This window comes from Kwoniella mangroviensis, chromosome 3 (genome assembly GCF_000507465.2).
Source record: "Kwoniella mangroviensis CBS 8507 chromosome 3, whole genome shotgun sequence".
NCBI lineage: Eukaryota > Fungi > Basidiomycota > Tremellomycetes > Tremellales > Cryptococcaceae > Kwoniella > Kwoniella mangrovensis.
Genome location: NC_088829.1, coordinates 2,054,237 through 2,081,723, shown reverse-complemented (window position 1 = coordinate 2,081,723; position 27,487 = coordinate 2,054,237). Strand labels below are relative to the sequence as shown.

Below are 27,487 nucleotides of genomic sequence, written 5' to 3'. Positions count from 1 at the left end.
CTCGATTGCTATGAACCTAATCGGACGTACTTCTGGTATCCATCCTTGCCCTACTTCATCATCTACTGTGCTGCACCACGAGTACGAGTACTCTACGAGTATCACTGTTATGACTGTCGTCGTGAGTTGCCTGATTAGCTTTTGGGTTTGGGTAGTGATATGCTGATGGTCATGTCACAAGACAAAGAAACAAGGTTCATATCCGAGGTAAAGACCAGGCGGAGATGCCGAGTTGATACCAGAGAGGGAATGATGGCAAGTCTCTTCATCAACACCCATGCCGCTGGGAGTCTAGCAGCAGAGACTGGGATCTTGCCTGCGTCAGGACCAGGTGGATGTATATGCATGGATGATGAGCTCCATCAAGCTGGAGAGAGGGGCTCACTGAGACACCCAGCTGACACCCACCCATCTCTTCCAATCCGACGACGGTCCCCAGTCCACAACCATCACCCCGATCTACTGGATGTGGTGCATGCATCTCATCTCCTCAACACCCCCACTCAATCTATTGACTATGTTCATGCATGCTATATCACTACCTCGCTTATCCTTTAGTTGTCATGCCAGTATGAACCTCCACTTTGTCACTGGGATGATGATGATGAGTCATCGGTAAACTTCGGTCCATGAGAAGAGTGAGTCCGTTCCCTCATATTCTTTCTGTCTTTGCTCATTACATCTTTCTCTTCTTCTTATCCCATACTCATCCTCCATACTTTGTCATACAATGTCGACCGAAGGAAAAGTGAGCTCGAGATGTCTTCATAGATTGGGTCGAAGATAATGAACACTGATGATTCGTTATCTCCTTCATAGACTATCACTTGTAAAGCTGCCATTGCTTGGGAGGCAGGTCAGTACACCTCTCATGTATCCTAAGATGCTATCAGAAGGTACCAACCACCCATTTATCATAGGCAAGCCGCTCTCGATCGAGGATGTCGAAGTAGCTCCACCCAAAGAAGGTGAAGTCCGAATCAAGATCTTATAGTGAGTGTTATCAAGACATCTTCATCATCACAATAGCTAATTAATCCATCGTCATAGCACTGGTATCTGTCACACGTATGTATCATCCTCCTTCAGATCAACACCTCCAGCGTCACACTGAGCACACCATATATCTTATCTGGAATAGCGACGCATACACCTTATCAGGCAAAGATCCCGAGGGTGCCTTCCCCGTCATTCTCGGACATGAAGGTGGTGGTATCGTCGAGTCTGTCGGTGAGGGTGTAGACAACGTCAAAGTCGGTGATCACGTTGTTCCACTTTACACTGCTGGTGAGGTTCAACAAGCCATGGTGGACAGTACATCTTATCTCTGCTGACGACGTATTCCTTGTCTGTAGAATGCAGGGAGTGTAAATTCTGTAAATCAGGTAAAACCAACCTCTGTGGACGAGGTGAGTCGCGTGTCTATTCAGCTCAGACATCGTGCTATCTAGATGCTCAATGCTCTGCTTGTTGTTATATGTCCAGTTCGAGCGACTCAAGGTAAAGGTGTGATGCCAGATGGCACCTCTAGATTCAAGTGTAAAGGAAAAGACATCCTACATTTCGTGAGTATCGCGACAGCCCCCCATTCGTATACCTTGCACCACCCTTTGGTCCTAGCCCTGCTCATTCATATCCGGTCGACATCCTCTACCAGCTCAAGCTGATGCATCCTTACCCACCTTAGATGGGCACATCCACCTTCTCTCAATACACCGTCGTCTCCAAATTCTCCGTCGTCACTGTCAACTCCAAAGCACCTCTTGAGAAAGCTTGTCTCCTGGGATGTGGTATCACCACCGGATACGGAGCAGCCACCAAGACGCCAGGTATCGAAGATTCCAATGTCGCGGTGTTTGGTATCGGCTGCGTGGGGTTGAGTATCCTGCAAGGTGCCAAAGCGAAGAATGCCAAGAGGATCATCGCGATTGATACTAATGATAAGAAGGAGGAATGGGCCAAGAAGTTCGGTGCGAGTGAGTTGACATATTGAATTGAAAGAAGATTCACAGTTCAGACTATTTGCTGATCAGAAAACCTCATAGCCGACTTCGTCAACCCCACCCAACTTCCTGAAGGCAAATCCATCGTTGACTGGTTGGTAGAAGAGACTGATGGTGGTCTTGACTTCACCTTTGATGCTACTGGTAATGTGAGTGACATCGATATCTCCACGTTTAGTGAACATCATCCTGATCCAAAGCATATACAACCGCCGACAGGTCAAAGTGATGCGATCCGCGCTCGAAGCCTGTCACAAAGGTTGGGGTGTATGTAATGTCATCGGTGTCGCTCCTGCCGGTGCTGAGATCTCTACCCGACCGTGAGTTAGTTCGTCCCGTGTATTGTGGTGCTGCATTGTGACGTTTACACTGGATCATGCTGTTCCGAATCTACAGATTCCAACTCGTCAGTTGTTTCCTCACTCTAAAGATGTTTCGACTCAGCTGATCAATAGCCATTATCTAGGTGACCGGTCGAACTTGGAAAGGATCTGCTTTCGGTGGTGTCAAAGGTCGAACTGAGTTACCAGGCATTGTCGATGGTGAGCCTTCTGAATCATCTTATGTCTGATGAAGATATCTGACCTCGTGGGTACCTTGTATAATAGACTACCTCGCGGGTACACTCTGGGTAGACGAATTCGTCACTCACCACCAAGACCTGGAAGGTATCAACAAAGGGTTCGATGATATGCATGTGAGTGATTTACGAATCTCAATCCACTGAATGGAATGAAGCTAAAAAACAAATGACCAGGCCGGTGGCTGTATCCGATGTGTCGTCAACATGGGTTTCGATGATGCTCCTTAGGATCTTCACTTGTGGACGGTTAGATTGGTGAATGGAAAGGAAATTGTTGTTGTAGTCAGTGGTAGTGGCAATGAGATCGAACAAGAATATGCATAGTCGTCAAATCTGAGACTTGTCGCTACGGATGACCATCACCAGCTGATATACGATGTACTTTCACCGTAATCCATGTGTATTCGTGTAACGCGACTCAGTTGACGCTGTTGTAGTCATATGATGCAGCTGTGAGCTCATAAGACCGACCTTGGGAGCACCTCTGCGTTGCTTAGCGAGATTTCCATGCAAACATCTACCGGGGGAGGTGTCGTCAGAGGGACGAGCTTGCGCTTCTTTTGACCGGGATAAGACTTTCGATATGATCTCCCATCCGATCATCCTAATCGACATCCCTCCGCGAAGCCTTCTTCGCCGAGTTCCTCTTCTTCATCTCTATCCTCTTCTCATTCTCCTTCTTGATATATCTCTTGACTTTTGCTTTTTGTTCGTGGGATGTAGGATTCACGATGACGCTTTCTGCCGCGTGGACTATGGTTTTATGTAAGATGTCAAGGGCAGTCGTGAGGTTCTGAGAGGCCGTACGGGATGTTTGGGCGGATATGAGTAAGGCAGGAGGGCTGGGTAGGTAGTGGGGCTATGTTGAAGGGTATCAAGGAAGGGTCGATCAGCACTTTTCTGAGTCCAGGTGGGTTCTGAAGTCTTATAGGCGATATACGAGAAAAGCCCTTGGCCAACTTACAGACTTCATCATAGGCTGAAATACAAAACCAGGCAGCCATTCACCTTTGGCTTTGCTGAGATCGCAACGTAGAGCGACCTTTGATTCTGTCTTGTTGACGTGCTTGATCATCGAACAACGTTTATCCCATCAGCAATAAGTTACAACACTTGAGATCGTTATCAACGCACCTGTCCTCCAGGTCCGTTGGATCTACTTCTACTGACCACATACCCATCTTTCGGTACATCATCCAGCTTGAAGCTGTCCACCCACTCTCTTGCTGCTGCGTGGTCCGATTCTTTGACTAGGGAAGATAAGGCCAATAATTGAGGGGAAGCTTTGGCGGAACGCAAGATCGAAGATGAAAATTGACTGAGCTGAAGAAGCCGTATAGAGGTCTTCATCAGGCGTATACCTCTAGGGACTTTCGGGAAGGATGTGACCGACATCGCTCGAGCCCAGGACGCAAGGTCCACATAATAAGAACAAGACCGCTCAGTTGGCTGGAATGGATTTAGACATGGATGTTGAAAGTGGGTGACAAGTGACATTGAATTCTCGCAATCTCGTTTGTTCCTAATCACGGATCTATCGGATCACCGCGTTGTAGTTCGGTTATTTGGAATAGCCGAGAATTGCCCGAGTGGTGATGACACGTCGGTGGGGGGAAATGGAGACAAAAGCAAAACATTTAGATGGAAATAGAAAAAAAAAAGTTGAAAGAGAGAGAGAGAGAGGGTTATATATGTCAACAGATCTATCACAGGTCGAATAATCTTCATATCCTCATCACACGGAACAGCGCAGACCGACAAGGTCCACATCATAGCAGCCAACAGACCCACGCAAGAAGACTCTACTGGAGATACCCCTCAACGCCATGACCACCTTACCAACTTCCATTCCCCCTCTTCCCATCTCACTCATCACAAACCTCCTTCCATACCTCTTACCACCTTCACCACTCCCCCAGGAGTTTTTGTCGAAGGCGCTCCTCCAGCGGCTACTGTACCTACCTCCTTCTCTATCTGATCTCGACTCTCATCTTTCACCTTTCCCTTCCAACGATTCGCAGCCTGTCTCAACGAGGTCGAGCGAGCTGTGCCATGGGCATCAGTTAGGCGATGTACAGTATACGAAAGAGGGAGAAGAAGTATATGCGAGGATACCGATCTTACCTGAACTTGATAGTACGACGGATGAAAGTGTGGAAATTTGGTTTGAATATGAATATGGGAATTCGGAAAGTAGAGGATGGGTGTATCATTCTGCTCGTTTACCTTCAGGCACACAACATCAATTTGTTTCGACTCCGGAACAACTAGTGAATCTGCTCAATGAAGCTGGACAGAACGCTATGGATGAAGTTGGTGAGGTTAATGGGGATAATGAAGCACCCGAGGGATATTGGACGGCCTTTGATTCTCCCACTTCGTCCCCTTCGCCTCATACAGATATACTAGACGACCAACATGTAGAAGATGCTTATTGGGCACGGTATTCCCGACCAGCCACTGCACCTATAACACCAGGTACACATACGCCTTTCCATCACTCGAAATCACCTCCAGCAGTGGATAGTCACGAAGAACAAGCTAAGAGATTGACAGAAAGTCTAAAAGCTTTAGGATTGAATGGTGGATTGGAGGCGGATACGCAGAATGGGTATTCGAAGGTGCATACGGAGGGGAAGAGGGGGTTCTGGATAGACGAGGAAGAAAAGCAGGAGGAAAATCATATCGAGGTTGTTCAGAAAAACCAAACGCAAATCGAGAATGCATCCCAGACTCAAACTGAATTGAATGTCGTCAGACAAAAAGAAGAGACTGTCGAAGAATCAGAGTCAGGTAACCAGGTGAAAGATCGACTTAGATGTAAGATCTTAGTTTCTCTCAATAACATATGGAAAGAACATATAGAAGGATCGAACGAGCTAGATCTGGAAATTAAAGCGATGGAATGGCTGAATCTTGGTAAAGTGGCTATTCAAGATCACGACCACTCCTATTTACCGCTGTTACCGGATAGCGAAAAGGGAGATATCATTGTTGGGAAACTAGAAATACTGTTTGAAATGTATCAGGTCTTAAGGGAGAATGAAGAGAAGGATAGCTTTTATAGATTGTTGGAAGGAACGATCAGGAAATCACCTAGTCTGGGAGATCACCAGGATGAGTTTGATGAGGTCCATAGACAAAACACTTATTATGAATAGTTGGAAAATAAAGGTTTAAGATTCCCTTTTCCAATCACTTTAGTCCACGATTATATACCCATAGATATAAACAGTCGATCAAACAACGGAACGGGAGATAAATGTTGTATCTGATATAACGATCATGATGAATGAATGCATGTCATAACCCAATCACAGACGCCTTCTTCTTATTTCTTTTCCTCCTCATCTTTATTCACTTTTTTCGGTGCTTTCTCTTCTGTCTTTTTCTTATCTCCTTCACCTTCTTCGGCGGTCGGAGTCTCTTTCGTCTCACTCTGCGTTTCATCCTTTTCCACCGTCATTCCCGTTTCAGCCTTAGCCACCTCGTTAGTTCCGATGGTCTTCGTCTCTGTAGTAGTAGCTGGTGGTGGCTTCTTACCCAGCATCTAAGTAGTGGTTTACATTATCAATTACCGTTCAAACATGGAGGCAACGAATTCTATATTTTTTCCCAGTGTTCCAGTGGTGTATTCTAACCTATAATAGGAACATCAACTCACCTTGTTCCATCTCTCCACCACACTACTCCACATCTTGCTAGGATAACTACTCAGTGTTGATAGAGTCTTTTTGGTAGCAACACCCCACGATTTGAAAGTGTTGATGGTCGATTGCCAAAATGATGAGAACGACTTCTTGGTAGAGGTCCATTTGGTCGATAAGTCCTGCAAAAGGGGATAGTTTACAGGTGATCGCTTAACTCAATAACGCTCAAGATCCGATGATTGTTCCTACTTACCTTCTTGAATTCCTTCCACCACGAGGTACGAGGTCCTTCCTTACTCGCTGTGTCAGCACTCGTAGCGGGTGCAGGTGTAGCAGTCACTGTTGCGGTATCGGCCTGACTCGTCTCGGTAGGTGCTGCAGTCGAGGTAGTCTCGAACATTTTGGAATCATTGGCTTCAGCTTTACTTTCCGTATCTTTCCCTGTTGCTGTACTTTCCCCAGAGGTGAATTTGGCATCGGTACGGGCCTTAGTAATCTCGTCATCAGCCATTTTCCGGTATTTATATTGGTAGTACGTATTGACCAATGCAGAAGACAACTGATAAAACTGATATCAGCAAGGAGATATATCAGCAAGAACGAACAGTACATCAGTAATCGTATTCGATTCACTCATGTTATCTTATGAGTCAATGATCAGTGCTCGAAGGAAGACCAATCACAAAGGATACCACTCGTCTCGCGATGGTCTTCCGCTATCAGTCGTCCTTTCAACAGTGGTCATCAGCACGTTCTTGTATGTTACATTTCGGCGTAACAATCATGGCTCGGAGGTCAGTACATGCCTGGAGACTGAAAAGACTCGTTAGATTGAGGTTGCTCGTGTACAGCATGTATTCGTATACAGCATGCATTTGACGATGCTCGCGAACGATACTGCTGGTTGAGCAACAGATACTTCCTCGCTGATTGAGTTGACCACGAGCCTATTCCCATCCACCATCCATTATCTTCTTTCCAGATCGTCTGACTATCCACCCAACACTTAGTGGACCGACGATTGTACAGACGATGATACCCCAATTGACTATCAGAAATTCGTCTTCGGTGAGAAGTGGTTTCGGTGTATTGTAAGCGATTTGAGAGATTCTACATAGAGCGTACTTCTAGTCAGATGTGATTTTTGACCAGTAATGATAAGTGTATAGCCTGAACTCACAATAATCCGATTTCACCCCTTGCTACCATTGCACACCCCAAGAACGCTGCTCCTTTCCAAGATGATCCACTTCCGGAAATAGCATTTGTTGTTTTCTTCGATTTCGGCCAGAAGATCAACCATAAGCCACAAGCCAACTTCCCTATACACATCAGGATAGCATAGATAATCCCCCTCCAGATGATCTTGCCTTTCCAGAGCGGTACGAACGGTATACAGTATCCGATAGAGCCGAAGAAGACGGGGACGAAGACATAGGTGAGGATAGGTGTGAGGAATCTTTCGAATGAAGATCGTAATGTATGACTTTCTTCCTCAGCATCCGTCGAGGTATGTATACCAAAGGAAAAGGGGATGATTTGTCGCGAGTGAGCGCGAGAGAGGGGGTGCGGTGAACGGCCTGGGAAAGTGTTCAATCTTCTTAACCCCAATTCCTGCGATTCCACTCGAGTGATATCTTCTTCTGAACCCTTGCGTTTTTTCACACTGGAATGCGTGTCGGCTGCATCTGACAGGTAAGCACAAGCTAAACCTGCAATGTAAGCTCCGTAAAGAGGAGAAGTCCCAGCGAATCCGGCAGCGGCGATCATGCCAATGAAGAATACAGCCATCAGACCGACTAACATCGGTTCACCACCCCATGTAGCTTCCTTCCACCTATCAGTACTTTGCAATTTTGCGTATAATGGCTTGAGGAGGAATCTTGATACCGGAATTAAGACGATACCTAATCCAATGGTAACGCCTACAGTCCTTCCTACGTTCTTCCCAATGGATGTGTTCCCTTCGGAAGATGTTACACCGAGATTATTCAGTATACTAGAAAGTACGAATGCGACTACATCGTCCATCACTGCTGCTGAAAGCAAGGCAGTACCTAATTTACTTTGTCTAAGATCGAATCCTACAGATGCAGGGTTGAGGACCGACAAGGATGTTCCTAGAGAAGTGGACGAGAGAGCCGCTCCTGCTGCGAAAGCATGTAATGTTGAAAAAGATGCAAGTGGGATGAGGATGAATGATAAGCCGACTGGAAGGAGGATACCGGTCAAAGCGATGCAGAGTGATAGGGGGAGGAGGGAGATAACGTTGGAGAAGGATGAGCTGAGACCGCCTGTGCAATAACGGATACATGGGGACTTTAGCAGTGTTCAGTGAGCATCATAGTACAAGGATGTTTGGTGATATACATGAATATGAGTATGTCCCCAGTGGGGTCGACGCCTCAACTCACCCTCAAAGACGATCAAGAGCAACCCGACATATCCCAAAGCTACAAACGCTTCTTCCCAGCTTTCTTCCAACCACCCTGCTAGAGGGGTACCATATATGATCCCTATGAGGATTTGACCGAGCAGTTGAGCGCTAAGGAGGTGTTGGGATATCCATCCGAGCAAGTTTAGGAGATAGATCCATGATGACAAGATCAATAATTGGACGATGGACGGTTCATGGTATGTAAAAGAGGACCACATCCATCGAGGCGGGGGGTTAGACTGTGATCTGTGAGCTGTTTGAGGTAGAGGGGTTAGAGTCTAGTAGTGTCTATTCTGAGCTGTCTATTGCTTGAAAGTTGCGACCGATAAACCCAGCAAGAGTGTGATTTGATACAGAGTGTTGGCGTCGAAGATGAGAAGGAACATCAGCATGACCTGTTTGACAAGTGGAGCAGAGACAGACTGTGAGGTCTGCCAAGAAACCCTCATCATTCCAGGCAATTGCCACTGTGGCGGGCATATGGAAATAGCAAATGACACACATCAAGGCAGGTGTACGATGTATAATATCCTACATATTGTATGCATAAAAGTGTATTATCAGATACGAAGGGGTTGTGCCATTGATTTTCTGGGAAAGTAGTTAAACAGACCTATAAGAGGAATCGTCTCAAGCAGCTAGGTCGACAGCCTCAAGATTAAGATCAAGACCGAATTTTGCGAGCTGCGATCCTTGAGAGGATAGCCACGAATCTTTGTGGGAGGTGTTTCGCTTTGACAGTTTCAGTGTAGTTTCTAAGATCCCCATATGGATGATTCAGCTTGAGATGTTGTGTTCACAAGCGAGTCATAGAGCACTCACCCAGGAACACACATATCACCATCACTTGGACCGACATGAGGACGCTGGACATTAGGTCTGAAAGATAACATTGGGGTGTGCAGGTATCTACAGCCGAGATTGTTCTCTCCTGGTCTACAATGTGTCAGTATTGATCAGAGCGAGGGGACAAAGGGGCATTGGACTATTTACCTGGAGAATTGACCAAGCGATAGACCATTAAGGAATGTCACTCATTCGTCGTGATTCGCATATTGCTCGTTTCCACCTTGACAGTGCTCCAGAGCCGCTTTACAGGTGCTCTGAGCGAGGTATTACTGTAAGATGTATGTGCCGTTTGCTGTATCTGTCAGATTTTCTACTCGTTTGGCCATGTGCGGGATGAGTTGACTGCAAAGCGATTTCCGTGAATACCCTGCACTAGTGGTGAAGTGGAATGATCCCTCACTCGCGTTGCAAGCTCCCTCCCGTCAAAGATGGTTGACACTACCGCAGGACTTGCTCATTAGCATATACTGCTCTTGATGCTTGAATGATGCAATATGACTCACCGTCGACGGGTCCTTTGACGTCTTCAGCGAACAATATACTGAACACACGTAGATCAGCATTCCCGTTCGTTCCGCCTTTCAAGGGTTACGAATGTTGGGTCAAAGAGAGGGTGGCTGCAAGCTGACTAACCTGTTGACTGACGCAGCCACTTCTGCATTTCTCGAGCACAAGTAACTATTCACGAGATTCATCACAATATCCATAGCCTGTTTGGAGGTTATTTCGCCATTAATTAGCAAAGCGGTAGAAGCCAATCCAAGGATCGTAATTGAGCTTGGCAACATAGCTTCGAATGCTACCGTTTATCTACGAGACAAAGATTTGAGAGTATAGAATTAATGTGTGAGGATTGTATTTGATGGAGAGAAAAAGAGAAAACATTCTTGTCAGCTGCTTATGTAGTCCGCAATACCTGCGATCTGATGCTGCATTTTCGACTTCGCCGTGACCGCTAAACCTACCATCCTTCATCCTTTCATTGGTCGACTTTAGCTCCAAACTCTACAGTACAGCCCTAAAACACGGTACGCTGAGTTCATCACACGTGTCACCATTTATAATGATGGTTGCATCAGTCAGTGCGGCCGAAGGGCGATGACGACGATCAGTCTGAAATTGATGATAGATGCATACAGTAACCATTGAATTGGCTATACTCTAGAGTACATATACGGTGCGGCTTCCTCGCATTACGCCATGTCCTTCTCTTGAACTTGATCGCCTAAGAGAGCGACATGTGCTTCGTCCACGTCTTTAGTACCATCATTGTCCGAGGTATTTGAAGCTTTCTTAGCAGGGATCCACCTGTATCAGATTGCCATCAGCAACTAGTCAGCATCTGCGGAATGAAATCAATCTGCAACTCACACCTCATTATACCTCCACCATTGGTTGAACTTGCCGAACCATACAGCCCCCAAAGCTGTTCCTCCAAATACCACGGGGACAGTGATGAATACAGTCAGAGGGGTAATCGACAACCACTCGAAATTAGGTACGACATATGAGATCATTTCGATGATAACTATACTGGTGAAAAGGGAGAGTAAAGATGATAGGAATATGGGGTTAGGGAAAGAAGGGTATTCGTTGGGTATTTGGATAGGCGCTGCTTCGGAGGATGCATCGGTGGGACGTTCGACAGGTTCGTGAGCCAGTGAGTATTCGAACCGGAGAGTCATGGCGGTCTGATCGAATTGATGCGATCAGCTTGATGTTCTTTGTACGGTGAGTAGTGTGAAGCGAAGTAGACTCACCATCACGGCAGGAATCATTATACCGAACACTTCGCCAAAGATCAACATCAATGACAACACCCAATCACTGGCGAAAGTCATGCTGTCCTTCTTATCACCATCTTCGTTCTGGTCTAAGGAATTTCCAGAAAAGAAGTTTATTACCACTCCGATGACTAGACCTCCGACGGGTACGAAAGCCTGTAAAAACGCATCGCTATATTAGAGAATATCCAGAGACGGATGGAAGTGACGAAGGACTTACAAGATAAGCCGATATAAACTGGACAATCCTCCTGATACTCATCCTTGGGAACCGCATTGTTCCGATTGTACAGATCACGTATGAAGCGGCAAGGAAAGGATGGAAGAGAGTATACCCTGCCCAAGTGGAATAAAGGATTCCAGCGGTCACCAGAAGGGAGAGGAGTTGACGAATAATCTCCTTCTTCCAAGCTGTTTTCCTATCTCCCTCAAAGGCGATAGCAATTTGGATGTTGGAGTCCGGTTTAGGTTGGTTGTACCTCACTGATCTAAGCGTGGGCAAAGCGAGATCCGATGTCTGAGCGAACTTTTACATCAGCACGGTCATCGGTCTTGGAATGAAGATAGGCTGGCTCACATATCTGATAGTCCCCGTGAACATGACTAACATCATGATTGACCAAATCGTATCGAGAACTGACTGTGATGATATTCTAGGTAGAACGTAGACGAAAAAGAGATGAATACTCATGACCACCGAGAAGGTAATTATACCAGCGGCAATTTGTTTGGCCTTCTTGGTTGCGGTCAAAGAACGCCATTGCTTTAAACCTTCCGATACGACTGACGGGGTTGGTTGTGCGTCCACAGTCGGAGTGGAGTGGGGGTTGAGAGGAAGTGCTGATACCGCTCGCCAAACCTGACGGCCAGAAATAGGTGAGTTTGAGTGCAGTATAAGGGTTAAATGGAAAGTCGATCAACTGACTCACATTCAAGGCTTTGTAGCTTGCTATTGCGATGGCGGGTACGGTAGCCAGCTGGACCAAGATGGGGTGAAGCTGTAGCATGGGGTGTTCGTCGATGTCCATTGTCGCGGATGGCTCTGTGTATGTCGTGAATAGGAATCAATGAAGAAGAGAAATCGAAGATGACAGATGACAGAAGATATATGGGTCAGTTGGAGCTACTCCCAAAGATGCTTAACACAGCAATTCTGTCATGATTAGGGTTATTTTTAGCCTTTGTCCGCATTACGGCCGAATCATTGCCTCTACTTGAAGCTGGATTGTGCTCTCAACAGTCATTGAAGCACATAAACACAATTATAGATACATGTACGATTCCCATTTCACATGCTCGAGACACAATTAATCAATACGAAGATATACTACAGCCCTACGGGAATGGTTAGCTGACGGTGACAGACTGATCGATGACTTTGGTGTATTTTCAATGCAAATAACAATTGTTCTCAATGCCAAGATCACCGTAGAAACTTTACAGATAACAAAGAGATATAGTAAGTGTTCTAAAGTTGATTATGAGTTGATTCGAATTCGGAAATTACGGAAGTACGTGTTCTGTTCCTTTGGTGAAGCCCACGTTTCCGTATGACCTCCGAAGAAAGTCGAGAAGAACAGACCCACGAACCCACGTTCACAAGCTACGTTGTCGAGGTGTCGATGGGGTCGTGTTATCGAATCAGCATGAGGTGGAACAGGGAGCAAGATACCTGGAGCTTTGGGAGCTGGAGGAGGAGGAGGAGGCGTCGGTGCTTTAGGAGCGGGAGGTGGGGCAGAGGGTGGAGGGGGTGGGGGTAAGGGGGCAGGGACTTCAGGAGCAGGTGGATTCGGAGGTGAAGGGGCTACGACGGGCGGTGGTGGTGGTGGTGATGAGGGATCGGCAGCTGGGGAGTCATTGACAGGCGGATCATCTGCAGGAGGATCTTCAGCTGGAGGGTCATCGACAGGTGGATCATCAGCAGGAGGATCATCGGCAGGAGGATTATCGGCGGGCTCATCGTCCGCCGAAGGATCATCATCTTCCGCGGCAGTCATGATCGTGTCAGGTGTACCGGGTACACTGAACATGCTAATGGTGCCAGGTGTACTAGATGCTCCGAGGGTCCTGGTTTCACCGGATGTGTAGTTTATACGGGAATCGCCCACTGTACTGATTGCTTTGGGCTCACTGAGTGAGTTGAATGTAGGGGAATCACTTGAATCACTGAATGTGCTTAGTGTACTGGCTTTACCGACTGTCTTGGGTTTACTAGGCTTTGTGGGCTTCTTAGGGATTTTTTTAGGTGTTTTCGGTTTGGGTTTACTAGGTTTCATGGTTGGTGTGGGTGGGTTGGGCTTCATGGTCATATGGCACTGTTGGGTACTCGATTCACCTGTATATCCTGGATCACCAGGGTAACCGTTGATACCTTTCCAATGACCATCATCGAATGGAGACCTCTTGACTTTCTCAATGAGCCCTAACCATTTTTTCATCATCTTCACCAATGAGTTCTGACGCTTTACCAGCGGTTCAAGCTCTTCAGTGGACCTGATAGCTAAACCCTGGTCATCCACATCGGCAGTGAACGAGAGCCAATCTTCGGTGATGAAGGTATCTGTATCCTCTAATGAGTTATCCCGTTTGAAAGGTGCCATTCCGGACCACAAAGCAGCACTGTTGCCCATAGAAGCCAGACATGTTTCGGTGGTATCACGGTAGAAGACATCGTCGGCGTGAACCACAAGTTTACCGTTGACCCAGATGTTGAAACCACCGTCGTTCTTTCCCGGTGTGTTGAGCCATACATCTTGACGAATGTCTGTCCAAGCGCCCCTTTGGAAAGTCCAAGATCCTCGACCTATACTCAGACCGTAAGGCGTACTACAATCGGAGAACGGTGGCGATCGACACAAGCGCTGGGTCTGTCGGTGTCGAGGAGCGTACTAACGGCAGGAGAAATGAGGTGAATTCAGCTTGAATCGCTTTGAGGAGATTCATGAACTTACCAGATACAATTCACCATGACCGTTCTCTCTCCACATCATTCTGGTACTAAAACAGCTATACACATAATGCAAGGTCAGCTTGGTCAGGACGTGAAGAACAATTCATATTCACTCTCTCGCATCTACACCACCAGCACAACCCGAATGACCACCATACAGCCCTGGTAATTTTCCGCCCTTTACAAAATCGAAATCTCTGGGGAAGAACACACTATACTCCAATGTCGCATTATGTACCCTTCGCATGTTGATCGGATGAGCGTAAAAGGTCGATCCTCCCCTCGGATTGTTCCCCGGATTCATCGATCCAGCAGGGTATGTTACACGCATGGAGTTTATCGAAGGATCCCAATTACTGGTCGACATTGATTGTGTTGAGATGACACTCTGATCATCGGAAGGCGCTGATGGAGATCCCGCCAATACTTCTATGTTCTGTGAGCCAGCTGAAAAGTTGGATATGGAGAATGAACTGAGATCGCTGAACTGCGCGTCAGATTCCCACTGGGATCCTGCTATTGGATATGTATTATCATCTTCATCCCCATATAGCGGCATGCTCTCTGATGAATAGGCATCACTCTCATCTGTAGATGACGGTATGTACGACGAAGAAGCTATCGAGCTAGAACCAGATGGCGTGTCGTAGTCCTGCAGTGAGCGACTACTGCCCATGTCAGAAGACTGAGGGAGCGGCGCTGCATCAGCGACCAAAAGTGTGGCCGTGAGTACCGTCAAGGTCGCTTTGATCCATCGATTAGAAGCAGGCATGGTGTGGTGTCGAAATGGTACTAGTATTCAAGTCGACCAGCGACGGTATTTTTCTATTTTATGTTTCTAAAAGGGTCGACTTCAAGTCTTTTAAAGGCGGGATCAAGGAAGGAGGGGGATCTGGTACAGTACCAGATGGAGGAGAGGCGAGGTGAGAGGATGAAGGAGACATTGTAGCTTGTAGGAGGGGAAGTGCTTATATGTATAAGTATCGATGATAGCGAGGGATGCATGGTATGAAAAGATAGGGAGATGCAATCGAGAGGATGTCTCAGGATGATGAGCCAACAAGCCCGCGGTCTTGATTACCGGGATTTGAGAAGTTGGCTTAACATTCATCAGGCGACATGTCAATATGTTCTGGAAATACTGCATCAACCACACACTCAAGCTCTGGACATCAAGTTCTCATGGCGAGCACAGTGACGTATGGGCGCGAGATCGCAGCTCAGCCTGGTTTGGACATCATGTCCAGCAGTGAGACCCTCGGTGTCAATCGAATTGCACCATATCATCAAAGCAATCAACGAGGCGAATCCAGACATGTTTTCGATCACCATTCATGACTCATATTTCAACATCATCATTCTTAACCGTTTCGGCATTATCGATCACTCTAAGCCAGTGTGAGCTAAGCACTAATCTTCTCTTCCTCTCTTTCACCCTTTTCGAGCATACGGTCCTGATCAGATCGCTTCTTCTTGTCGAGACCCAACCTCTTCCCGGCATGGGCAACTTCCTCTTCCTCGGTCAACACTATATCCTTGACGAAGAACATCCCAATCAGCATGGGTACTTGAAGGCAGGTTGCGACTATAGCAAGGACTGTACAAGAGTCAGCATAATGACTGCCGTCTTCGTTCCTGCTCAACTTACTTTTCATGGTGTGAACGTATGACTTAAGAATGGCCAAACCAATTTCTGAATTAGGATCATACTTGATCGCGGTAGCAATGTTATCGTCTATCATTTCAAAATATTAGCTCAGATATCCAAAACGTTATTGCAAACTCACAGATAGTCTGAGCAAGGTTCTTGGACGCTTCAGGTAGGTTGTTACTAAGTGTATCGGGAAGAGTCTCGGACCATACTGATCCAGCGACGGCTACACCGATGGCACCTCCAAGAGACATGGCAAAGTAGAAGATACCAGTTGCCATAGCCAATTCTCCCCGTCTGACCGCAGCTTGAATGGCAACTTGCGAAGAAGTTTGGAACATCTACAATTATATCAGCTGTGCTTCTGACAGGATAAAGATAACACTCACCCCTCGACCAATACCATAAATAGCTTTGGCTACAACGAAAGAAGCGATCGAACTGGATCTTCTTGGGTTCTGAACAAAGTTGATATCGATTCCGATACCGAGCGCACATAGGGGAATACCAATCCAGATCGGCCATTTGGTATGGAACCTTCTCTCTCCAAAGCCTACTTTCCTGCAGATCGGTGTCCAGAATCGCATGACCAAGCCCACGACTATCGCCGTCACTTGGAAAACGATTCGAAGTGTGTTATCAATCTGTGAAGCTTTGGCCGCGGACACTCTTACGGCAACTTGTTGGAAACTCTGGAAATATGTCGTGAAACATCCGTAGGACATGAAATCGCACATGTTGATAATGAACATTGCTAACACACTTCGGTCTTTCAAGGTGTACCATGGGATGAGTGGTAATTTGGGAGTCAAGAGCCACGAAGGTCGGAATCGTTTAGGTAATGACCTATCACATAACTCAGATTTAGTGTAGCTCGAGGAGATGGTATGACTGACTGAGATGAGCTTACCAGCCGATGAAAAGTAATAACAATCCGAAGCCTACGCAGATCATAGCGATATTTTGATTTGTCCATTTGGCAGCCAGACCCTTGGCCAAAGTAAGGGGTACCAAGATCAAAGCGACACTAGCTACCAGTAGACAGACTCCGACGATATCGTATTCGTGGAACATCTGATTGTATAAGCTGGTTCGAGGTGGTAGGGGTTCCGCAGCTGGATTCTTCCTTACTCGCCCTTGCCAGGATACAAGAATGCTGATGAAGGGTACTGCCAACACGGCGTTGATGACTACACACAAGATGCATCAATATTCGCCAACAACATCCCTAACTCCCAGTATTACTCACTTGCCCACATTCCGTAACCTATAAATCGAACTCAGCGATGGTTCCGGGCAAGAAATGACCAATGCGACTAGACTCACCCCATCTCCATCCACTGGCAGTACCCCAATTATCCAATATATGTCCACCGATCTCAGCACCGGAATACATCGTTACAATAGCACCTGCGAGAGGTCAGCCTCACAATCAACCTTACATGCTGATCACTCACTGAAGGAATCAGCAGCGACATTCCAAAGTGCTCTGCTGACAATCGGAGTAGTTTCGGCAATGTAAATTTGAATAGCAATCTCGTATGAGGTCGAACCGAGACCGCTGAAAACGTTTGCTCCGACATAGGTTTGTACGTTTTTACAGCCCTATCGTTCACAATCAGATCATGCCATGTACACCAACCTTATATCTGATGGATATAGAACTCACAGCCATCATTGCATAACTGATAAGCTGTATCATGTCAGTTGTTGTCTGCGGTATCAACAACTCACAGTAAGTGTGATCATGGTGATGAAAATGCTCGGAGAGATACGACCAATGTTGTCTGTAATTTTAGGCATCTACATTACGTTTCATAATTAGTGGTGGTTGTGGGATAATATCATAGTGTGAATGTACTCGCCAAAGCGTATGCGCACATGGAGAACACCCTCGAGACCACACCGGCTGCAGCGAGTTCGGAATGACTCTTGAAAGCACTGGTAGCATAAGCGGTAAATGTAGATTGGGTATATTGAGCAAAGGCTATTCCAAGGGCCAACAGGGTATACCTTTGATTACCAACCACGATCAGTGAGCGAAGGATATTGGACATTGAGAGAAAATACTCACGCTGCGTAAGCCACATGGATATCTTTCCTGGTGATGACCGATAGTACCCTACTTGAAGCTACGATACCTCTCTTTTGCAAGGTCGTAGACTCCTCACTGAGGGTAGATGCTCCATCGTGCGTGAGTTTAGGTAACGATGGAGTATGATTATTTTCTGAATTCTCTTCTTGACTTCTATTGACGTTCATGTTGTTTGTTGGATTTGATTGTGGTATGGGATGGATCGACAACATTTTCGCTAGTGTCTGCATCGTTTATATATCTTTCCTAGTTCATGTAGTCGGCCGAGTAAAGTTCTTTTCTTTTGACGATACCTCCGTCCATAGACCACATCCCGAAGATACTCTCTATCTCGAAACTGGCAGATGATCCTCCTCTTCTTGAAACTTTTCAAGCTTCTCTGTCTGCGATTCACCAAATTAGAACATGGTGGTGCAGGTAGTACCTGCCAAGAAGTTTCTGTTTTCCTACCATTTCCGAAAATTATCACTCTCTCAACTCAGATCCTCTCTGATGCACAGTGCCCCAGTTACAGGGATACGGTATTGCCTGGGTAAATCCTGAAAAAAAGAGAAAAGTTACAACTCATATTTCGGTTAATTCAGTCAAAATTACTTATCGGCCGATTTTATCTTCATCTAATCTGATTAACATTATTTGTCGGAACGCCTCGTTCCTTTCCCACGTACAAGTACAATTGAGGAATGAACTTGTTGCGCAGTCCAAAGAACTTTCAGCTATCCCCTCGTCTAGCAAACGATGAACCAGGTGCATTGTAAGTTCGGTGCGGTATGAGATGTATATCTTTTTCCCTGTATTGGAGTGTTCCCTATTTTCCCGAGATCATCTGGATCCTCTGGTCTACCCCTATTACTTCTATCTGTTGTTACAACTGGCCTATCCAGGAACCTACGTGCACCACTTCCATCCTATCCGTTATCTGATTACGAATATGTTCCCATGAAAAGCGGACTACTCGAGTAGTGGAGACTTTCGGTTCGGAACCTGTCAGTCGTGAGGATGAAATGAACGAGGAATTGGTACAATGGGAGCTGTGACTGTACGACGATCCCAGAGGTATATTCGTACCATGAGTTCACTAGCTGAATGGATATGTAATATGTTAAATGTCATGTTATTCAATACGATCTGCTATCCAGTTGAACATTGCTCTACGTGTAGGTGTACAACCCAGTCTCGTCGACTCTTGAGGACCATAGCTTGATGGACATAATGGCCCTGTCAAGTTCTTCCCTCCCTTCGGGGGACCTTTGGTCCTTCGGGTCTCTCTCGGACTCAAGATTCGTCTCAAGAGCAGTGCATTGATCGCCCAACGAAAAGCTGTGTACTAACGGAATATTTGTGCTCCATTGCACGGAGCGACTCGCCTGCACGACGATCATCTAACATTATTATGGCATACAGTCATGGGTGTAGGTTCAAGTAAAGTGGAGTTTTTTCGAATAGATCGTCGACTTGGTCGTGTGCATGCATCGCTCATTTGTAATTGTAGCTGCATAAACTAGAGCATGGTAGTGTTGTGTGTAACTGGTGAGTCTTTTTACCCTGACCCGAATGGTACAGGAAATACAAATTCCCGAATGCGACTGGGTGGATTATTTGTATTTTTCGGATTAACAGGTGACAAAGGGCGAGGATGAATTTGTAGAGATGTAGTGATCAATTTGTATTTCATTCTCACTCTTTTGTCTTTGTTATTGTCGCTCTCCGGGTTGTAGGATTGTTGAATTATATATATATATATACGCAGTAGGTAGATGGACGAGTATCATGCATCCATTCAATTTTCTACATCTTCTCTTTCTTTCTCTTTTGTTTTTGCCACCGTGTTTTTCGACTGTATCCATCACTCACATACAACTAGACCTACTCACTTGTATAATAACTACTCTCAATACCAACGATGATCCCTCGAGCCTTACCATACGTCAACTTCATCGTAGCTTCTTCTGCTCTCCTTTTCCAGACGACGGTGTTATTCCCTTGGCATCATGTCTTAAGTGATGAGTTTGAGAGGTGAGCCATCAATCTCCGTTCTTTACAATGTCAATCTGCCCGAATAGTAGTGAAGTGTAACAGTCGTGTGACTGACCTTGTGTGGGAAACTATGAATAGGCTGAAAGCTGAACAAGCCCGTCAATTGGAAGAACACCACCAAGAGAAAAGGCAACTGTTAGATGCGTTACATCTCAAATTGGAGGATCTGACTAAAACGGTAGCTCCTGAGCTGTTCAAAGAGGCCGGAAGTAGGATTGTGGAATCGGCCAAACAGAATCAGAATCAGCAGTGACAATGATGGAATGGTGGGCAGATATGTGCTATAGGAAGAGAGGTATGTTCTACATTCTAATTTGGTCAGACTATAATCTCCATATGATAAGAATCACTTTCGCAGTATGCCAATTGTTTACAGTGGTTTTTCCATGCGGTTCGGCGTGCTGACTACTCGAGTATGTTATCTTAGTCCTCGATATCTCGTGTTAAACCTTTCAATCACATTATGCCCGTTCCTATTCCTCAAATACCATCTCTGATCTTTTTCGACGCTATCTATTTTCTTCCCGTCTATTGACTGTACATGCATGGCTCATTGTTGTAGATACGCCGCTCTTGATGAATGATCAGTGAAGTCAAATCTCATACGGCATGCACTGTCCTCACGGCAGGATGAATAGAGTGACTGTATCGCATAAATTCAGTTACTCATGACGGGAACATCGAGTGATATTGACATGGCGATACTAACAAAGATACAAAGCTGATTCGTGAGGAAAATAAGTACGCTCTCAATTCCGAACCATACAAAAGTACCACTTCAGTATTTCTTGGTCTAAGCTACAGCGAGCTTTCGTTGAGCAGCGACATTCACGAGCTTATTTGTATATGACATTAGCCTCCTGCGTCCATGTACTATGTGGAAGGATCACTCACCCCTTTGACAAACTCGTAGATCCTTCGCTGAGCGACAAACATGAAAGCAGCTGTGAGTACCGATTGGAGGAGCTTCGGACCGAGTCCAGCGTAAAGGCCTAATGGATGGGTTACCTCTTTAGTATTCCTTGGCGGTGTAGGGATCAATGGAGTAGACTATATGAGTGAGATTGAATTACCTGATAATCCTTCTTTCTCCAAAATGTGGAGTACAGCTTTGAGAGATGACTTGTATTTATGAGTAGCCGCTTGCTACATGAAGGAATCATACGACCACCGACAGTTTTGGTCAGCTTCGTGGTCATGGTGCACTATGAAGATGACATGAAGAAAGACACTCACAAGTCTCGATTTGACCACGATCTACACGCATATACAGCCAGATCAGTCTTGATTCATCACCAACGCCACTTCGAAGCGGAATTTACCACTCACATAAGGATAAGTACCACCAGTAGCTACCAATTTGCTAGCAGCACCCAGGATGAACAGATCCCAATCGCTCAATGAGCTTCTACCAAGAGCTTTCTGGCTCGTCGTTGAGGTCGTACTTTGTCTTGAGAGACGGTAGGTCAAGAGGAGAGAGACGAGTCGCTCGAACGTGGTGTACTGTCAATGCATAGATCGGCAATTTGGTCAGTATCTAAGAGAACCGATGTTTCACATTATGACAATTGAGCATTGAACGACTCACTTGAATCACAGGATTAATCACCAGGATCAAAGCTGGACCAATCCCCCTCCAGAAACCTTTCAACCCATCTTTCTCGTATATCTCATTAGCAGCTTCCAAAGCTCCCGGTTTTACTTTTTTGGTCTCTCCTTCTTTGGTCTCGATGACTGATTGGGTAGATTGTTTGGTTTGGATCGTCCAGATAGGGTTGGTAGCTACCGTTGTGATTGAGCCTGTAAATTCGGAAATGGGAGAAAAAAATCAGCTTTGTCCTGGTTTGATATATAGAACTTGATCCAGTGTAATTGATCAGTATAAATTGGTTGGATTCGTATTGGTATGAGTGATGACGGAAAGTGTTGTTCTAGTAAACTCACCAGCAATCAACCCCGCGATGATACCTTCGCCAGTGCTAAGGGCACTTGTGGAGTGGGACGTTGCGGATCTTCGTCGAAGTAAGACAGATCGAGTCTCTTCATCTATAATCATGGGAGTTAGCAATGTGGATCGATTTCATGCAGGCAGAATTGGGCTGAGCCCCGTAGGAACATATGATACTCACAGAAAGCGTAGTAAACCCCATTGGTGATAGCTATCCCAGCTAAAGAACTGGATAAACCAGAGTATAATCCGGATAACCCCTCCTTCTCGATTGTCTTCTTAATCGCTTGGATGAGGGTCTACGGTGATCCATGACATACAGGTCAGCTCAGATTGATACTTGTGTGATGACAGCTCATGATCACTGACCAGATCCTCCTTCTTGGTTTGGACTGCTGCTCTAGTCGACAGATTGACGAGGGGACTGTCGGTAGAATTATACATCAGCGAACATCATCATAGAGGTCCTTCATACTTTGTGACATACTATGTCAATGCCTATATGATCTCGCATACACCCATCAGCACGACTCCACTTGACCAGTACAGTGTCGGAGAGTACTACCCACCATAGATACACATCCTCCCACTGATCCTGCCAACGCGTGGATTGCTGAATCTCCCATGATGAAACGTCTTCAACGCCGATAGCCAAGCTTACTTATAGTTCCTTATCAGTGTGGGTGAATGGCAGTCTGCTAGGTAGGATTGGATGAGAGCGAGGAGATCAACAGATGGGAATGGGTTCAATCCTAGCACGATGATGATGATGATGACTATTATGTGACCCGGCTGATGAATTGACCCATATAACCGGACTCAGACGGAAACATAAATTTTGGATTTCTTCGTTCTTCCACCACATCAACATCAGCCTATCATGAGCTCACCTTCGTCACATACACCTTCCCCTGCCCTCTCTGAGGATGCTGTGGAGCAGTCAGACAGACCAGTCACTCCCACACCGGAAGATGTAGCAGCGTATCAGCAGCTCATGAGTTGTCTTTTCCCTCCTTCGTCTCTACCTCCTCCACCAGCTCAACCCGCGAGCACACCTCATGATGAGGATGACGATAAGGATGTGGTGGAGAATGGAGTCACTCGACCCATGACCAAAGCGGAGAAGCAAAATGCGAAAAAGAAGAGACGGAAAGAACGAGAGAGGCTGGCCAAGGCTGAAGCTGAATCTGAGGTGCAAGCCAAATCGGATGGTAGGAATGAGAAAAAGGATGAGGGGGATGCTGTAGGTAAGCTACCCTCCTCGTTGAGTGATATGATTGAAAGATAAGAAGGGGGCTGATACCGTCAACATAGTGAGATTCAAATTGTTCTCTACTTGTCCTCTACAGGATGTATCGATTACGACCAGCGAGGAGGATTATCCGTCCATCATGTGAGTGCAATCTCTGAGTGAGGGTGAATGCATCGTTTTCTGAGCTCGAATTGGTATATCTAGTAATCCGAGATATCTCCCTCTGCCTGCTGAGACCAGCACGAAGGTGCATTGTATAGCAACAGAATCTGCTATCGAGGTTGAACATCTCACTCATCCTTCCTCATCTCGTGGTCATTCAAGTTGTACTTCTGTACCTCTCAAAACATTCGCGGTGAATAACAGTGGTATGGAACTACCTCCAATGTTTGTCGGCACTGTATCTCGACATTCCAGGTTGGGTATAACAAATAAAGACGAGACTCAATCGAAATCATTTTCAACCCCTATGATTAATCTCAAGGATACGTCGCACAACGTTGGGTCGAGAGCATCCGTCAAGAAGACTACTAGACGAGGTAGGCGTAAGAGACCTACCGTCCAAGCCAGGTTCTGGGCACCATCACCTGGTCTCGGAGGTAAAGCGAGGGGATACGCTTGGGGATATAGGGATAGCATGGAAGGGAGGAGGGAAGTGGGTGCTTGGGAAGGGTATGTGAGGAGCAAGGATAGGTAGGAGAGGTGTCACACAGAGTGTATAATTGGATCTCGTATCAGAGCTGCCGTTGTATCTGTACCGTGCATGCTACTGTATATATACTATGTCTCTGTCGTATACCCAATACCCAATACCCAACCAACCATGGACAATGGGAATCAGGTTCCAATTGATGTCGCGTGGTATGTGTGGTATTACGTAATATGTTGCACTAGCCTCAAACAATAACGAAGGTCCATGCGCGTCCACCGTACACACGTGGCACTCGTACCACTCACTGTATTATCCTGAATTTTGTTGACAGTTGGAAAAAAACACAAGAATAACCCCAAAAATATCGTATCATAATCATAATCATAATCATATCACTTCACTTCGTCTCGCATATCATATATGTGTACACACTCTCAACAGTAGCATACTCTATACCTTCCACTGCTCCAGTACACCACGCACACACTCGTTAAGAATCACACACAATGTCAGAATTCGATATCCCAGCTAGACCTTCCAACGTCGGTATCCTCGGTTTGGAGATGTACTTCCCTAAGAGAGTGAGTGGTCGCTATGCCTCTGATCTTGCTCAACTACCATTCATCACAAACTGATATGTACATTGCTGCTCATAGTGTATCTCCGAAGATGCTCTCGAGGACTTTGACGGTGTGTCCAAAGGGAAATATACCATTGGTTTAGGTCAGAAGTACATGGCTTTCACCGATGACAAGTGAGTGGTCCGTGCATGGTTGGACATCTCCTTGAGATATGCTGATCATCTGTGATGTATCTCAGAGAGGACATCAACTCTGTCGCTCTTACTGGCAAGTCATCTGGTCGCACATGTATCTGGCAATGTGGGCAATTCGATACTGATGAACTGTGTCAATATATATAGTCGTATCATCCCTTCTCAAGAAATACAACGTCGATCCCCTCTCCATCGGACGACTCGACGTCGGTACCGAAACCCTCATTGATAAATCCAAAGCTACCAAGACAATCCTTATGAACCTCTTCGCCCCATCTGGAAATACCGATATCGAAGGTATCGACTCTAAGAACGCCTGTTATGGATCGACCGCAGCCTTGTTCAATGTCATCAACTGGATCCAATCTGAATCTTGGGATGGAAGAAACGCGATTGTCATGTGTGGTGATATTGCCATTTACAAGGAGGGTTCAGCTAGACCCGTTGGTGGTATGGGTGCTTGTGCGATGTTGATTGGACCTAATGCTCCGTTGGTGATTGAACGTGAGTAAATCTACCTCTAACATACAGACATTCCTGTCGAAGTGGCTATTTTTATCTTTCAACTACTTCTTTTAATCTATCTGATGGTTCGCTAATATCTTATCATCGCATAGCCGTCCACGGCACCCACATCGCCAACACTTGGGATTTCTACAAACCTGATCTTTCAGCTGAATACGTTAGTAGACTCATTGCTATACGATAATCAACACCGTGCTGATCTTCGGCCTGTATCTGACTCGATTTAGCCCACCGTCGATGGACCATGGACCATCGCCGCCTACCTCGGTGCACTTGACGCCGCTTACTCGACCTACCTCGAAAAAGCCCAGAGATCACGAGCTAGAGCAGCTAAAAAACTCTCCCTCGCCTCTGTATCTGCCGCCGTATCAGACATTGCCGGTGCCGCCAAGACTTTCGTCAACGGCATAAATGGAGATGCTACCAACGGTGTCAACGGGCATGCGCAGAATGGTGTTGAGAGCAAGGAGGACCAAGGGATCGAGCAATTTGATTATGTCTGTTTACACAGGTGAGTCGCATCACAGTCAATACGTAGTACATGGTCTATTGCGGAGATGCACAATGAGACTGATCTTGATTTCCGATGATTAGTCCCTATGGTAAACTCGTACAGAAAGGACACGCTCGTATGTTCTACAACGTGAGTTTCTCTTTCATTTCATCTTGGGGCGGAAAATTTGACGGCGAGACTGATTCCCTGATCTCACCATACATAGGACTACATCCGAAACCCTTCATCACCCAAATTCGCCAACGTCCCCGAGACCATCTCCGTCGAGAAGACCAAGACATACACGGATAAAGTGGTCGAAAAGACTTTCGTCGGTATCGCCTCAGAACACTACAAATCCGCTGTCGTACCTGGATCAGACTGTGTGGCTAGATGTGGTAACATGTACACTGCTTCTTTATACGGTGCTCTTGCTAGTGTGCTTGCCAGTGCTCCAGAGGGATTAGAGGTGAGTGACGTGTCTATTCATGTTGTCTTCAGATTCGAAGTCAATGGCTTATATGGTTCATGATCGATTGTAGACCGGTAAACGAATTGGAATGTACGCTTTCGGTTCAGGTTGTGCTGCTTCCTTCTACGCTTTGAGAGTTGTCGGATCCACCAAAGAGATTGCCGATAAATTACAGTTGAAGGAGAGATTGGCTTCTATGGATGTTAGACCTTGTGAAGAATACGTCACTGCGTTGAAGGTGAGTTTGGCGAACACTTGGCTGACTGCTAGAACCTGGTGACATTTGCTGACAAATCTTGATTTCTTACACCGTACACAGCTCCGTGAAGAAAACCACAACGCTGTCAAATACTCACCCCAAGGATCGATCGATAACATCTGGCCAGGTGCTTATTACTTGGAAGGTGTTGATGAGTTGTACAGAAGAACTTACGCCGTTAAACCTGTTGCATAAGACATTTTCGTCTCATTTCGTTTCGTTTTCGGATCAAAAAGGCTTTTTCTCCCACTTTTATTCTAGTACACGTATAGATTTAGATATACATATATGGTTTTAATCGGTATAGCAATTGTCATAGCATACGGAAAGTGTATATACCCTCTTTCTTTTTCCTCTCATGATACATAAGATATATATGACTGTGATATTGAGTGTGAATATGTCAATAGTTATATCGTACAGCACAATGATCATGTGAGATAGATATCTGATATGAGATGAAATATGACTCGCGCATTCACCGATAGGATCCCTTCCTGCTCTCTGTCTTCTCCTTCTCTCGCTCGACCATTCCTACAAATCTAGATCCCACAACGTATATATCAGCACAAGACCAACTCTGTGATACGCATAGTAGGTCAACCATCAAACAGATCATATCCAGTCTTCGTCGTAGAACGTTAGCTTCGATATCGGTACAAATCGACGAACGTGTCATAAACAGTTTTACCCCACTAGCCTTGATTGATCTCTCTATCAGCAAACATCACTCACTCGATCACTCAAGAAAAGAAACGTTCGTTCGTCATAGTCGTATCTATTCGTACATGGAGCCAGACCTGGCAAACGATACAAGAAACAAACACAAGATCCGACCGATCAGCTTTTGTGTAAATCCGCCGGTATTCATCGATAATAGGGTGGGTAGATAACAGCGATCAACTTCAACATATCATATAACAGATTGTATGTATGCCCAGTCCTCCATATTGTAGAACCAACATAGCACTAACTTGAGCGACTATAGATCCTATACACACCCTCTTTGAAGCAGACCGCCTCGAACATAGACTGGGAATTTGTTTGTTATCAATAAACCAGACACACTGCC

General features: G+C 45.8%; 14 protein-coding genes across 14 annotated transcripts; 5 read left to right on the top strand and 9 right to left on the bottom strand.

Moving 5' to 3' along the window:
* Positions 1 to 730: 730 nt before the first annotated feature.
* Positions 731 to 2,814, top strand: I203_108601 (S-(hydroxymethyl)glutathione dehydrogenase; the record flags this gene model as incomplete). Its single annotated transcript, XM_019151690.1, has 14 exons — positions 731 to 748; positions 820 to 856; positions 921 to 993; positions 1,051 to 1,068; positions 1,142 to 1,287; positions 1,356 to 1,409; positions 1,486 to 1,565; positions 1,688 to 1,976; positions 2,046 to 2,152; positions 2,223 to 2,323; positions 2,400 to 2,409; positions 2,470 to 2,545; positions 2,612 to 2,700; positions 2,761 to 2,814. The coding sequence occupies 14 exons, from the start codon at positions 731 to 733 to the stop codon at positions 2,812 to 2,814; spliced, it is 1,152 nt and encodes a 383-aa protein (XP_018999000.1).
* Positions 2,815 to 3,190: 376 nt separating this feature from the next.
* On the bottom strand, positions 3,191 to 3,981 carry I203_108600 (uncharacterized protein; the record flags this gene model as incomplete). The annotated part of the gene is made up of 3 exons (XM_019151691.1): positions 3,191 to 3,445; positions 3,551 to 3,652; positions 3,721 to 3,981. The coding sequence occupies 3 exons, from the start codon at positions 3,979 to 3,981 to the stop codon at positions 3,191 to 3,193; spliced, it is 618 nt and encodes a 205-aa protein (XP_018999001.1).
* A 431-nt stretch (positions 3,982 to 4,412) lies between these two features.
* I203_108599 (uncharacterized protein) lies at positions 4,413 to 5,747 on the top strand (the record flags this gene model as incomplete). Its single annotated transcript, XM_019151692.1, has 1 exon — positions 4,413 to 5,747. One exon carries the CDS (start codon positions 4,413 to 4,415, stop codon positions 5,745 to 5,747), a length of 1,335 nt encoding a protein of 444 aa, XP_018999002.1.
* A 170-nt stretch (positions 5,748 to 5,917) lies between these two features.
* On the bottom strand, positions 5,918 to 6,747 carry I203_108598 (uncharacterized protein; the record flags this gene model as incomplete). The annotated part of the gene is made up of 3 exons (XM_019151693.1): positions 5,918 to 6,136; positions 6,251 to 6,415; positions 6,490 to 6,747. The coding sequence occupies 3 exons, from the start codon at positions 6,745 to 6,747 to the stop codon at positions 5,918 to 5,920; spliced, it is 642 nt and encodes a 213-aa protein (XP_018999003.1).
* A 436-nt stretch (positions 6,748 to 7,183) lies between these two features.
* On the bottom strand, positions 7,184 to 8,891 carry I203_108597 (uncharacterized protein; the record flags this gene model as incomplete). The annotated part of the gene is made up of 3 exons (XM_019151694.1): positions 7,184 to 7,346; positions 7,417 to 8,530; positions 8,651 to 8,891. The coding sequence occupies 3 exons, from the start codon at positions 8,889 to 8,891 to the stop codon at positions 7,184 to 7,186; spliced, it is 1,518 nt and encodes a 505-aa protein (XP_018999004.1).
* Positions 8,892 to 9,303: 412 nt separating this feature from the next.
* Positions 9,304 to 9,694, bottom strand: I203_108596 (uncharacterized protein; the record flags this gene model as incomplete). Its single annotated transcript, XM_065518426.1, has 3 exons — positions 9,304 to 9,428; positions 9,496 to 9,609; positions 9,667 to 9,694. The coding sequence occupies 3 exons, from the start codon at positions 9,692 to 9,694 to the stop codon at positions 9,304 to 9,306; spliced, it is 267 nt and encodes an 88-aa protein (XP_065372791.1).
* A 138-nt stretch (positions 9,695 to 9,832) lies between these two features.
* Positions 9,833 to 10,310, bottom strand: I203_108595 (uncharacterized protein; the record flags this gene model as incomplete). The annotated part of the gene is made up of 3 exons (XM_065518425.1): positions 9,833 to 9,960; positions 10,026 to 10,063; positions 10,156 to 10,310. 3 exons carry the CDS (start codon positions 10,308 to 10,310, stop codon positions 9,833 to 9,835), a joined length of 321 nt encoding a protein of 106 aa, XP_065372790.1.
* Positions 10,311 to 10,715: 405 nt separating this feature from the next.
* I203_108594 (uncharacterized protein) lies at positions 10,716 to 12,334 on the bottom strand (the record flags this gene model as incomplete). Its single annotated transcript, XM_019151695.1, has 6 exons — positions 10,716 to 10,830; positions 10,894 to 11,213; positions 11,283 to 11,462; positions 11,527 to 11,823; positions 11,884 to 12,165; positions 12,236 to 12,334. 6 exons carry the CDS (start codon positions 12,332 to 12,334, stop codon positions 10,716 to 10,718), a joined length of 1,293 nt encoding a protein of 430 aa, XP_018999005.1.
* A 450-nt stretch (positions 12,335 to 12,784) lies between these two features.
* I203_108593 (uncharacterized protein) lies at positions 12,785 to 15,028 on the bottom strand (the record flags this gene model as incomplete). Its single annotated transcript, XM_019151696.1, has 3 exons — positions 12,785 to 14,194; positions 14,258 to 14,312; positions 14,370 to 15,028. The coding sequence occupies 3 exons, from the start codon at positions 15,026 to 15,028 to the stop codon at positions 12,785 to 12,787; spliced, it is 2,124 nt and encodes a 707-aa protein (XP_018999006.1).
* A 631-nt stretch (positions 15,029 to 15,659) lies between these two features.
* On the bottom strand, positions 15,660 to 18,169 carry I203_108592 (uncharacterized protein; the record flags this gene model as incomplete). Its single annotated transcript, XM_019151697.1, has 11 exons — positions 15,660 to 15,853; positions 15,905 to 15,991; positions 16,044 to 16,248; positions 16,297 to 16,753; positions 16,818 to 17,097; positions 17,157 to 17,174; positions 17,234 to 17,317; positions 17,365 to 17,512; positions 17,577 to 17,592; positions 17,789 to 17,920; positions 17,982 to 18,169. The coding sequence occupies 11 exons, from the start codon at positions 18,167 to 18,169 to the stop codon at positions 15,660 to 15,662; spliced, it is 1,809 nt and encodes a 602-aa protein (XP_018999007.1).
* A 1,736-nt stretch (positions 18,170 to 19,905) lies between these two features.
* I203_108591 (uncharacterized protein) lies at positions 19,906 to 20,292 on the top strand (the record flags this gene model as incomplete). Its single annotated transcript, XM_019151239.1, has 2 exons — positions 19,906 to 20,018; positions 20,118 to 20,292. 2 exons carry the CDS (start codon positions 19,906 to 19,908, stop codon positions 20,290 to 20,292), a joined length of 288 nt encoding a protein of 95 aa, XP_018999411.1.
* A 540-nt stretch (positions 20,293 to 20,832) lies between these two features.
* I203_108590 (uncharacterized protein) lies at positions 20,833 to 22,613 on the bottom strand (the record flags this gene model as incomplete). The annotated part of the gene is made up of 11 exons (XM_065518424.1): positions 20,833 to 20,874; positions 20,934 to 21,031; positions 21,113 to 21,185; positions 21,276 to 21,296; positions 21,369 to 21,542; positions 21,628 to 21,839; positions 21,984 to 22,085; positions 22,169 to 22,286; positions 22,357 to 22,411; positions 22,475 to 22,485; positions 22,557 to 22,613. 11 exons carry the CDS (start codon positions 22,611 to 22,613, stop codon positions 20,833 to 20,835), a joined length of 963 nt encoding a protein of 320 aa, XP_065372789.1.
* A 254-nt stretch (positions 22,614 to 22,867) lies between these two features.
* Positions 22,868 to 23,936, top strand: I203_108589 (uncharacterized protein; the record flags this gene model as incomplete). Its single annotated transcript, XM_019151241.1, has 3 exons — positions 22,868 to 23,234; positions 23,302 to 23,380; positions 23,444 to 23,936. The coding sequence occupies 3 exons, from the start codon at positions 22,868 to 22,870 to the stop codon at positions 23,934 to 23,936; spliced, it is 939 nt and encodes a 312-aa protein (XP_018999413.1).
* A 461-nt stretch (positions 23,937 to 24,397) lies between these two features.
* On the top strand, positions 24,398 to 26,610 carry I203_108588 (hydroxymethylglutaryl-CoA synthase; the record flags this gene model as incomplete). The annotated part of the gene is made up of 10 exons (XM_065518423.1): positions 24,398 to 24,472; positions 24,548 to 24,645; positions 24,711 to 24,739; positions 24,814 to 25,170; positions 25,284 to 25,348; positions 25,419 to 25,702; positions 25,786 to 25,834; positions 25,911 to 26,153; positions 26,227 to 26,394; positions 26,476 to 26,610. The coding sequence occupies 10 exons, from the start codon at positions 24,398 to 24,400 to the stop codon at positions 26,608 to 26,610; spliced, it is 1,503 nt and encodes a 500-aa protein (XP_065372788.1).
* Positions 26,611 to 27,487: the final 877 nt, after the last annotated feature.